The 12,673-nt window shown below is 42.6% G+C and overlaps 1 protein-coding gene across 2 annotated transcripts in view; it reads right to left on the reverse strand.

Moving 5' to 3' along the window:
• Positions 1–615: 615 nt before the first annotated feature.
• PRKCA (protein kinase C alpha) overlaps positions 616–12,673 on the reverse strand; it is a 152,917-nt gene continuing 140,859 nt past the window's right edge. For both annotated transcript variants that reach the window (XM_071451209.1, XM_071451207.1), the window contains 2 exons: positions 12,295–12,435; positions 616–7,885 (listed from right to left, as the gene is read on the reverse strand). In XM_071451209.1, coding sequence (XP_071307310.1) covers positions 7,721–7,885; positions 12,295–12,435 — 306 coding nt within the window. In that variant the 3' untranslated portion in view covers positions 616–7,720. The remainder of the gene's footprint in view (positions 7,886–12,294; positions 12,436–12,673) is intronic.

Here is a 12,673-nt window from a genome sequence, read left to right on the forward strand (position 1 = left end):
CAGGAGCTCAAGAGAAATCCAGGAACCCTAAATCAGATGTTTCATCACACAGGTGGGGCCCTGAGGGTCATCAATGATCAAGATGAAAGGATTTCCCTTTAATTTTGCCTGCTGGAGTCCTGGGTGCTGAGAATTTCAGGCTATCAATCACTGACACAGCCTCTCCTCCCAGGAGGAAGCAGCAGAGGGTGGAATGAACCACCCAGGGCTCCCACACTCAAAGAGAAATTGAGTTTGAGTTTTTTGGGTCTGGCTGCTCCCAAGGAGGACAAATCCCTCCAGCACCAATCCCACACCGAGCTTGGAACCAGACCCTCCAATCTGACACCTCCTTTGGCTCTTGGGGCTGTTTTTTCCCTTTGGCTCCCACACCTGGAGCAGCCCAGCAGCACCAAGGTCAGCACTCAGAAATCCTCTTCCAGACCCACCTTTTTTAGGTAATTCATTAACAGGAATTAAAAACAAAAGCCCAGGTTAAAACTCTGTCTCTGAAGAATCAAAGTCCAGACTGGGCAATTTCTGTGGCTGCTCACACCAACCTCTCTCAGCCTCTGGCCCTGGGGGAGTCAATTTTGAAAGGAAATTTCTTCAAGGCAGACCAAACTCTCACAAAAGTAATGATCAGTATTTTTATTCATACACACTTGCTTTGAAACTACAATTAATACTTAACAAAAGCATTTCATGCAAACAAAGATTGAAGATCCTGCGAATTATGAAACAAACAAACAAAAAAAGATGCTGTGATTTGTACATCAGTCTTGCCCACTACACTTCCAATGGTTGTGGTTTTTTTAAAAAATCTTTTGAAAAATGAATGGCCTTTCCAAATTTTCTGGTAGCATCTTGCAGATAAATGATATGAAAATAAATAATGTTCTCCTCTATATAAATACAACATTTGGGTCTTAAAAGAATATTAAAATAATATTAAAATATTAATGAGTTCATCAATGTTTAAAAAAATTAAGTAGCATACAGTCATTGGAGAAGTTCCAGGTGTTCTCTGTATTGTTGTGCAAAACCACAGAGTGTTGAGAAATTCACATTTTAGAAAGAGCCAATGAGCTTCATTTTGTTGAAATTTATTTTTTTTAACATATATTTTGATAACATGGGAGAGAACAAATGAAAGGTTTGGGGAATGAGCCATAGATTAAATTTTTATTATCCCTGCAAGAGCATTGTTTTTATACTCCAAGGCCAACAGTGGGTACAACACACAATATAATTAATATTTTCAGTGAATTGGGGCTGTTGGCCGAGCACTCAGGGAGCTCTGTGGTGCCCTGGGTGCCTTGGAAGCTGTAGTGGGGTTTTGGTTTGTTAATTTTAAGATTTTGAAGCCAGGAGTGTGTGAATCTCAGGAAGGAACCCTTGGCAGTGTCACCCCAAGGGGTTCAGAGAGAAGGAAAAGAAATTCAAATAGTTCTCAGCAAAATGTTTGTAAAGATCATGAACATCATTTTCCTTTCTATTAAAACGTTCCTGTCATTATTAATTATCAAACTAATGAAACATCAGCTGCAGAGTGTCCAATGTAGCCAGTGAGAAATGAGCTTCAATGGCAGCTGTGTCAATGTTGTTGCTACTCATCCTGCACCGTTTCAAATCATGAAACAGACTTAATTTATTTATTTAGGTCAACTGACATCAGTGGAAGAAAAACAAAAACAGCTTCTGGAGCAGTTTTCTTTAAAATCTGAACTACGGTGTCACAGACAAGGAAAAAAAAGAAGCACAAAGACACATTTACAACACAGAAATACATTAAAATATCAACAGAAAATATCAGCCTGTCATGGACAAACCAGCTGCACAAAGAACAGAGCTCCTCCTTCAGCAGGAGTCAGTAAAAACAGTGCTAGAAAACAGCTGTGCTGACTTGATTTACCCAAAGGGAATCTCCCCCTCCAATTATCAGTTCTGCTAAGACCTCCATCCACATGGAATTTTTAAATTGCACATAAAAATCTCAGTAGCTGGAGAAGAGGAAAGTGCAGCTCACCCACACAATCAGCAAGCATCACTCCCCATCACACCCTGACTCCAGGTACAAAAGCTGGACTCCAGATTCTGTAAGAAACGTCTCAGATCTGATTTTATTTCTCTTCAAACGGTTTCAGCAGAGTTACTAAAGTTCTATAAAAAAGTAGAAACAGCATGGTATAGCCAGCAGTACCATGTGAGTCCAAGGAGCCGATTTAATAGTAAAAGTTATAACAATACTTACACAACTCTTTTCAGGTTAAAAGTGAATTAGAAACGTTGCCTTAGAGGTGCCCAGCCCTCCCTGTGGGGTCAGTCACTGTTGTTACCCATCCTGCAGCTGAGGTGGGTGAGGCAGAGGGGGTCACAAGGGGCCTCTCCCCTCAAGGGTTCCTGGAACAGGAGGGCTGTGGTGCATGGGCATTATTCAAGGTAAGGCTACTTCATTCCCAATTGTTACTGGCACAGAGAGGGAATCGTGCATGTTATGGAGTCAAATCTCACTTATTTCTGCAACTCAGCTATTTCAGATCCTGTCTGTGAGTGAGGGGCTGAGGGAAGAAAGTGCTTTTTAGCTTGTCTGCTTTTGGACTACCTGGCAGCTCAGTGCCCACCTTCAGAGGGGACACATCAAACACAGCCCACACATTTGCAAAGACAAAAACCCCTATGTACAATAACTTATGCTAATGACTAAAAGAACTGAAAATCACATTAAATATTTCCAGAAATTTCCTGGCAGGTCCAAAAGCCTACTGTAAACTCAATATACTGTAGATATGCTTCCTACTGGTATCCAAGCTTTATTATTGGATTATTATTATTAATAATTATTTCCAATGCTATGCTTTGCACAATAAGGAGGATCTGCTCCCCCTGCTCACTGCATGTGTCTCCTATGGCATTTCACTGGGATTGCATCCAGAGGCACTGGCTCAGAAAACACTTTTCAACTGGTACCACTCCACCCTTAGATGTGTCATCCTTCCAGCCAGAGACAAGGTCCTCTCTTGCTCGACCTCATTAATTTTATAGAAGCCCAGAATTACTGAATTGGATTCACCCCAAGAGATAGGATGGATTTCAAAGGCCAGCAGCATTCAGATGTGATGAGGTTTTTTTTAAACTAACAGCTGATTTCCAGAAGAACTTTCTTCAGTTTGTAAAAGGAAATTCAATTGTATTTCTGGAAAGAATGAAGAATCAGAAAGCTAAACTGGATTTCTCCTCCAAACTGGATTAAGGACTATTTTATCACAGGAATGTGCTCTCTCCTTCTCACACACGTGCCAGCCTTGCTCAGAGCCCCCAGCCTGGCTGGTGGGTGAAATGGTTGGCCTGGAATTCCACCACCCTGCTCTGCTCACTCAAAGGTGCACAAAAGCATCCAGAGGCTGAATAATGACAGAATTTTCCTAGGAGCCAGTTAAGTCCCATTTGATCCCTGAAAAGCCCTTGGAAGTTTTACCTGGCAAACCTGTGCCTCTCCCAGCAGGAATGGGGCTGCCCTGGAACCATCTGGGACTCAGCACAGGGATGGAAACACAACTCCCAAAACTTCCACCCCAGCTTCAGTGCAGTACAATTTTCAATTTGCCTTTTGGGAATCTTGGTGGCACCGTGGGTGTTGGGATTACACTTGCTATCAAACACAAGTGGAAGAGAAGCAGCTCTAATGCCTCTCCTTCTGTTGATACATGTTCTCTAGAAAACCAAATCTTGTGAAAAATATGGTATAAATAACATCTGTCTCTGAAAAGATATCAAAGTTCTGGCTGGATTCTTCAGGTTTTCCTGGCCATGAAAAGTTTCTGGATTCTGAGCAGCCAGCGGGAGTTGTTGGGAAAGGTCAGAGCAGGCAAGGGCAGCAGGAAGAGCAGTGAGGGGTAACACAACCAATCCCTGCTTTATCCAACCCTGCCCTGCTCCTGCAGGATCCAGGAGTTCACTGGAGCTTTTCCTAAGTGTTTCAGGAACCTCCAGCACACAGCAAGTCTGTCACAAGCCCGGGGACCTGAGGTAATGACTCTAAAGAGGAATTTCTGCTTCTACACCAGAAAAACTGGGAGACAACCAAAGGGCTGAAAAAACTGGGGATGAGAAGTAGCCAGAAAATGAGCAGCTCTGTCTCAGTGATAAACCAGCTCAGTCCCAGTGTCAGAGCAGCTCTGTCCCAGTGTTGAACCAGCTCAGTCCCAGTGTTAAACCAGCTCTGTCCCAGTGTTAAATCAGCTCAGTCCCAGTGTTAAACCAGCTCAGTCCCAGTGTCAGAGCAGCTCAGTCCCAGTGTTAAACCAGCTCAGTCCCAGTGTCAGAGCAGCTCAGTCCCAGTGTTAAACCAGCTCAGTCCCAGTGTCAGAGCAGCCCTGTGATGCTGTGTCCTGCTGTAAACAGCACCGACTGTCACAACTGTGCCAGCAATGGGACTTCCTTGGAAAATTCAGATTTCATCAGGAAAACACAACTGTGGCAACATCTACCCAAGGGAGCTCCCGCCTGGTTTCTGGCTTGGTTCAATTCTGCCCCTGCTCTGCCTTTGCTTACTCCCCAAATCTGTATGCTGGTATTTTTCTCCCTGTATTTTCCTTTTTCAAAAGTGTCTCTTTCACTTCACCTTTTAAAAACAAGCACAATGGCACCTCTTGGCAGACTGGCATAGTTGAGAGCCCCTTCTTTATTAAAATCTGAGACTCAGTAATCTGTCATCTTAATTCAATCTATTGTCTTCTACAGCATTTTACTAAACATTGCCAGGCTAATAATATTCAGAAAAAAAAAAAAAAAAAGAAGTCATGAATGCTGCATTAGGCCACATGCTTTATGGTGAATTCCATCATTTTTGAAGTACATAATACACAAAGCAGAAAATGAACTCCCAGTCTTGGATGACAACGAATTTGACACAGAACAGTTCAAAAATTTTACTCCTAAAATGTCTGAGAAGTTTGGAGTCCCGTTTGTTCAGGCAATGATCTGAGTTCGTGTCAATTGGCCAACGCCCCTTGTGAGCCACACCCTGGAATGTCCGGCTTTGATCACTCCAGGATGCTCCCGGTGGGAGCTGGGGGCACAAAAGGACTGAGAGAGGGCAACAATTGGGTCTGAGAGAGGGCAACAATTGGGTCTGAGACAGGGCAACAATTGGGTCTGAGACAGGGCAACAACTGGGTCTGAGACAGAGCAACAATTGGGTCTGAGACAGGGCAACAATTGGGTCTGAGACAGGGCAACAACTGGGTCTGAGACAGGGCAACAACTGGGTCTGAGACAGGGCAACAATTGGGTCTGAGACAGGGCAATAATTGGGTCTGAGACAGAGCAACAATTGGGTCTGAGAGAGGGCAACAATTGGATCTGAGACAGGGCAACAATTGGGTCTGAGAGAGGGCAACAATTGGATCTGAGACAGAGCAACAATTGGGTCTGAGACAGGGCAGCAATTGGGTCTGAGACAGGGCAACAACTGGGTCTGAGACAGGGCAGCAATTGGATCTGAGACAGGGCAACAATTGGGTCTGAGAGAGGGCAACAATTGGGTCTGAAACAGGGCAGCAATTGGATTCCTGGGGTGTGGGAATTGCACGTCCTGGCCCCAAAGCCACGTTTCCCAAGGGTCCTGCAGGGGCAGGAGCTCCACACTGTCACCCTTCACACCCAACCACGTCACCCTCACACCTGCCCAGCTCCCCCAGGGCACCCCCAGGTCCAACCCACCCCTCTGGCTCCCACCTGGCAGGATTGGATCTTTCTGACAGAATCTTTGGCACAGGTTCCATGTTTTATTGTCATAAAAGATGATTAGAAAGTAGGCTCCCCTCCCACCCCACCCCATTACATATTCTAGTATAAATTGAAGTATTTTATGGCAAATATCTTACTTTTTTGAATATGTTTACATGCTGGAAAAATTGTAATCAGTCTGCATGCAGCAACAGAGACATCATGCTTCTGGCATCATCATGCACATCTGACAGACAAAAAGTGCCTGTGGCTGCTAATGGGATCAAGGCAGGAGAGGAAAAAAAAAGGGAAATGCACCAAGTACTATTTTACATGCTGTAACAAACCCAAAATATGCACAAAACATTATTTACTGATATTTGAGTTAATATCTTCTGGTAAGTAGTAAGAGGAAATATCAAAATTTTTTATCTAAGTGATAGGAGAGGAGAAGATTGCATTAATTACAGTGTTCATCATTGCAAATAAAGTCTATTTTCTTCTCTGCAAGTAATAAGCAGATGTGAAATGAAAGCCTAATTGAACCTCGTATAAAACCTGCAGGTAGCAATTATTATTTAAAAGTATATCTACTTTAAAAAAAAGAGATTATACCCTAAGCCAGTAACAAGATTCAAAACCTAAAGTAAAAATCAAAACAATAGCAAGAAAACATTTAGCTAAATCTAAATGGTGTCATTCAGAACAAGAACTTTCACAAATAAAGCACAAGTTGTTTTATAAAATTTTTATAATACTCTTTACACTTGATACGATTATGTCAATAATATAGATCTGCTTATTATTAACCCTTATTATTAAGAGTTATTACTAAACATGCAAAATTCATTGCATGAAGCATATGTAAAATGTATTAAATTCCATTCTATCAATAAAACCAGTTTTAGGTGCTGCTTTTTTCAGGCTTGATTATTCTACAGCCCAAAGTTTTCTGAATTAAAACCGATTATTTAAGACTAAATCTCACTTGATTTTCATGAGTTATTCTGGAGAAATCAGGAAGTCACTTGGGGCTGCATTTTTTGTTAATTTAGTATACATAATGCTTTCTTCAATTTACTGTCCTACACTGCAGACTATAAATAAACACATGTAAATAAGATACAAGGAATTACAGTTTTGTTTTACATTCCAGGTTAATAAATTTCATAGTAAAATATTGGTATTAGAACCAGTTAACAGTAAACTTGAGGAGTGGTGTAAATGAAACCAACTGAACAGACAATGGCACCCTGGATCACAGAATAATCTCATGGAGATTAAAAATTCACAAAAGTATTATTAAAATTATTACTATTATCATTATTATTATTATTATTATTAAAGACAAAATTTCACCCTCGAGTTTATCACATGCTACTCATAGCACAAATCCTAGAGATGTGGCCACCACCCCAGTGCTTTTATTTGGGATTTTACAGGATCAGTTCACCAAACCTCAGGGTCTAATTTGATTTCATCCCCCCTCCCACCCATTCCCAATTGTTTTTTTTTTCCCTGCCATATTTGCAAACACTTTCAGTGCTTTTTTGGCAATGCCTCTCCCCCTGGAGCTGACCCTGCTCAGTCTCTGGTGCTGCCCCTGAGGTCTCTGGGGAGCAGCTCCCACCTCCCAGCATCCACCCCCAAGGAATAAATACTTGAGGTGGCTTCTCATTCAGACCACGTGCCAGATGTGTTTCCAACACAACAGAGTGGAAAAGGGAGCAAAAGGACAGTGGGAAGTTACAAAATAGAGAACGTACCAAAACATGGGCAATTTCAACAAGTCAGTGGCGACTTCTAGCAGAAAAAGTGGGCACCGTACACTAATTTACCTCCTGTTAAGAGAACATTGCTGCTGCAAAGCCCAAATCCTGACTAAGTGGCCCTTCCCTCATCTTCCACCCTCTAACCCTACAATTTCCAGGCCCAAATGGAATCAACGAGGCGAAAGCCTAAAAATTGTAGGGTTACACCTGCTCCCCATGGCGGGATTTGTTCTGCTGTTTCATGCTACATTTTCTACAAGGGGGTGCACAAACTGGGGGTTGACATAAGAGAACCCTTCAAAATCTGTTTGGTCTATGTTGGCAATGACCAGCTGATCTGGAGGCGTCAACACCGGCTGTCCTCGTGTGAAGAACTTATCGAAGTTTTCAGCCCCTTTGCCGCACTGCAAGGAGAGAAAAAAGCAGAAAAAAAGGCTGAAAAAAGTCAGCAATACAACAGCAGAGTTGTCAGGATACATGCAAGGCATGTTTCTTATGAGTAGTTGAGGGAAAATTTTCTTTTCAGGTATTTTGACAAAAAACCCCAGACAAACAGTGAAGTTTTAATAGCTGAATCCTGATAAAAAGCAGTCAGAAAGGTTTTCATCCGTCAGCATGAGGTGACAAGATAAAGAGGCTTAAATATTCAGCACTACTGGGATACAAAAGGAAAAAGGAAATATTTTGATAAACATATGTTGGCAAGAGATACTTTCTTTGTCAAGTTGTTTCATTCTTTTTAAAAGCCTTATCGTACGCAATTAAATTTTTCCTGTTAGTCTCTAGTTCCTTTACAATCTGCAAAAAGCTTAATGCAATTCATTTATGTGCTTTGAGTCTTCACTGAACAGGCTCTGAACTCCTGAATTCCTATGGATTCATAAATTTATTTTTATTTATAAATTTAGAAATTCACAGATTCCTATAAATTCAGTGAACTCCTATAAATTCATAAATGATAGCAGGAGGGCTGGGCAGGAGCACATCCTGGACAGGTTCTTGTTCCAAAACTTGCTATCACAGGTTTCCTCCTTTATTTTCTTAAGAGACTCATTTTGGGGCAAAGTCCAGCCAAGAAGGGGGTTAATACAGCTACAGCCTGAGCACAGCAGAAGAAACCAGGTTTGTAGAAAGAGGAATGCAGAAAAGACTTGATAAGCAGGGAAGTATGATCAGAAGCATGCTAAAAAACAGAAAGATGGTACCAGAATGAAATTAACTTATGTGCAAGAAAAAAAAAAGGAATATTTGAGGAAAATGAGGCTTTGAATATTGTGGAGAGGTGAGGAGGGAAGTGCTAAATGTGCTCATCTCAAAACTGCTGTAACAGATCTTTGGACAAAGCAGGTGTGGGATAAAGGCAGTGAATGTTTCTTCCCATTGGCCTCACCCTTTCCTCTCTATCCATCCCTTTAACGTCCCTGCATGTGGATATGAAGGTAAAATTCCATTATTATCTGCAGACTCAAGAGGATAACTTGGAAAGGACAGAATATGGCTTGTACAATAGACCAATATGAAATATTGTTTTTTTTCTGAATGAATGCAACACGGGCAAATCTGTGCATTTGTAGGAGGATGCACTGGAGAGGGGCCACTGAGGGCATTCAGAGTGAGAGCTTTGGAAACAGCCCAGGCAGAGTTTCCAACCTTCCCACAGAGCACCTGGCAGGAGCTGGGCTGGCCCTGCCACCTGAGCTCAGCTCTCCAGAACTTCTTGTGCCTCAGGGAAACCCATGGGCTCCTATTCCAGACCTGAGCTCAGGTCCTGGAGCCCAGTGCTCACAGAGGACACTTGTCCAGCCCTGGAAGAGCAGCAGCCCAGGGACACTGCACCCTGATAAAGCTCATGGGGCTCTGCCTTCTCCACCCAGCGTGGGTTCTGCACCACTCATGGAATGCCCTGGTGCCCACTGAGCCTCTGCATTTTGGAACTGAATCTCTGGAAAACAAGAATGGAAAGAGCTCAACTTTGACAAGGAGAAAACTTCTGAATTATTGGCGTGTAGCCCCAAATTAAATCGAATTAATTTAGAGGCACAACAGCCAGCTCAGAGCAGCCACAAAAAGAAATTTTTTTATTGCTAAAAAGGAAATTTTTGCTAAAAAAGATGTTCTACAGATAAGCATCATCCTGCAATAAAATTATGCTATTTTCTTTATTTTTAATTTTTTCCCTCTTTTTTTTTTCAGCAAATGGTAAGTATTCAAACAAGCTGGACATTGTGCCCAAACTTCCTGAGACCATTAGGTCTCTCACATTGCTTAGGCTAGTAGAGGCTAAGAAATAAATCACATGAAATATGGGTGTATTTTGGGTGCAAATAGAGTTACTTTTAAATAAATTTGTATCTTCAATGATGTTTTTGTCTTTCCATTAAAGAGTAGCACTGAACCTTAAAGCATTATTAGAGTACAACTGAAATTACAGAACTCCTCAAAGCCCTAAACTTGGAAATAAGAGTAAAATGTCCTTGCCAAATAATCAGCCTATGCCTATAACCTGTGAAATGTCAATCTGGAAGGGAACATGTTATTTACAGCACCCAACTGCTGACCAAAATCTGCAGCTCTGTGTTCCAGTAAGGACTGTGGAAGCAGCAGGATTATTCCTGCAGGAAAGCACTTCCTAGAGAAGATGTACCTACAAAGGTTTCCCAAAAAATATCACCCCAAACAAAGCCTATAAATACACCCATATCTTCAAACAGACTAAGGGTTGTGTGTTTTTTGCTTTCTAAAATCAATATCCATCCCTGGAGGGATTTGAAACTTGTGTAATGTGGTGTTTAGGGACATGGGTTAGTGGTGGGCTTGGCAGTTCTGGGAGAAGGGCTGGGACTTGATGATTTTTAAGGTCTTTTCCAACCTAAATGACTCTATAACTGTATGATACTGATACAAATAGAATCAGAATGAGTTGTGCACAGGGTATGCAAATACTGGACTTGGATTTTAAGTTATTTTTGTCCAGGAGAGTCGGGCTCTGTGTGAATCCGCCTCGGTGTATTTTAATAGCAGCCTGTGCAAACAAACCAGGCCATGATAACCAGGGAGACAGAGCACAGCTCTCTGGGGAGGAACCAGGACCTGCCAGGAAGCTCTGATGGAACCAAACCACACCTGAAGCTTTTAGCACCTTCATGCTGGTGTTACTTTGAACTTCAAGGAGAGTCTAAGCACTCAGCTCCTGAGCTAATAGAACTTACAGATGTGAAGGTAGGTCTGCTTTATGATCAGCTTTAAATTTGACTTGAGAAGCATGTAATGAAAATCTCAAATAAAGTAAGCCCCAAGAGGTCCCCTTTGCTCAGCCAGCTCTGGGGAAGGGTTGGCTGGCAGCATCCACAAGTTCTTCACTTATTTACACCCTTCCCTGCCTGCAAAATCCACACCATATAAAAAGGTATTTCCTTTAGCAATAAACACCCTTCTCAGCTTCAACTCCTGTTAATGCAAATAAGTAATTTGTATGAAAAAAGTGAAGAATAATTCAGGTATTGGTGTCCCTCTGTTCATTTGTTTGTGACAGACACTGGTGTGTCTGTATTGGCAAATAAATCAGTGTAAGAGCAGTCATCCTACACCTGAAGTGCTAAAGCCAGCCAGGATTCTCAGCTGAAAAATAAAATGTTTAGAGAAGAAAGGTTCAATGTTAGGACATAACAATTTACAGCTGTTCCTTAAAGCTTGTGTTCTTGTGTGCAAACTCTTTGCCTGTCAATGAAGCACAGTACATGCTGAAAGAAATTCTGGCTCAACAAGCAAAGCTCTTCCAATTCTATTATGCAAACAGCTCTCAGGTAAGGACATCTTTCCACTAGCTTGGATTTCTAAAATGCAGATACATGTGTGCAAACCAGTAATGAACATGGAAAATAAACCAGGGATTAATCTTGCAAACTGAGCAGACATTGCTGTAGGATGGGGAATAAAAGCCCCTGTGCTGGGCTACCAACCATGGAGAAATTCACCCCTCTAATCCAAGCCCCTCAGTCAGATCCTGACTTTGGATGTTGCTCAGAGGAGACAGCTGTTAACCTCATTTATGACCAGTCTCAAGTGGCTGATGTGGATGTGCCAATTTTCCCCGTGTTCAGCTCCTCACATGGTGCACGACCATCCAGGCAGGGCTCAAACCATTGTGAGGCTTTTTTGCCAGGCACAAAGGTCCCCAGGTTCCACCCAAACACAGACAGGCTCACAGACAGCTCTGCCCTCATCAAACGGCCTCAATTCCGCCATGGCCCCGATCTGCAGCAGCAACCCCACCCACAGGAGCAGGGTGCAGCCACAGCCCGTGAGGGAAACGAGGCCTCAGGTTTGAACTTCTTCTGTTTTTCAGATTCTGTGCTGCTTTAGTCAGTGGCTCTGGGATCATATTATGGGATGGTGAGCCCTGTGCACAGAGTAGGGAGACAAAACAATTCCTGCTCCAGCTGGGGACCAAGGACAAATGATCCAAATCTCAGCTCCAAGAGCACAAACAACGAGGGCTGAAGAGAGAAAAACAAGAAGGATGGGACTGGATGGGATGGAGCAGTCATTGAACAATTAGTTCCAATATTCAAATGGACCAAAACTTATAAAAAATGTGAGATCTTGTGACCTTTTTCTTCCACCTTGGAGCCACCCAGGCAGAGCCATGACTGTGGCTCTGGTACTGCCAGGGTGTGGCCTTTGAAGGCACTTCAATAAATATCCTCTTTATTCCCCTTAACTCCATCCAGCCTCTGTTCCAGCTCCTCAAGGCATCAGTTTTGGTGACCCAGATGGGACAGTGAGGCATCTGGACCTCTGGCACCTCACTCACCACTTTAGGTTTGAAAGGTGGCTGAATCTCTCTGTTCTCCAATTTCTCCCAGTCAATTCTCCTGAAGAAAGCATGTTCCCTGATGTCTCTTTCACCTTCCAGGCCACAGCCAAGGCGTTTTGCAGGATGTTTAGTCATCAGCTGTTGGGAAGAAAACACCAAACTATTCAGGTTAATTGCTGGAAGGAAAGTGAGAGGGACTTTTCCCTGCCTGCAATACTCTTGCTCCTCTCCTGAAGATAAACACTGCTCAAAAAATTGTTTTGATAAGCTAAAATGAATTTTTTGGAGAATTTTCTTGCTTCATCACTGGAGACAGCAAATCAGCATCAAAATTAGGGGCTGCACTGGGGAAGTTTTTCCCACTGGGCAGAGGATG

This window comes from Agelaius tricolor, unplaced genomic scaffold (assembly GCF_023055355.1).
Source record: "Agelaius tricolor isolate 1412-34295 unplaced genomic scaffold, bAgeTri1.0.p SCAF_32, whole genome shotgun sequence".
In the NCBI taxonomy this organism is placed as follows: domain Eukaryota; kingdom Metazoa; phylum Chordata; class Aves; order Passeriformes; family Icteridae; genus Agelaius; species Agelaius tricolor.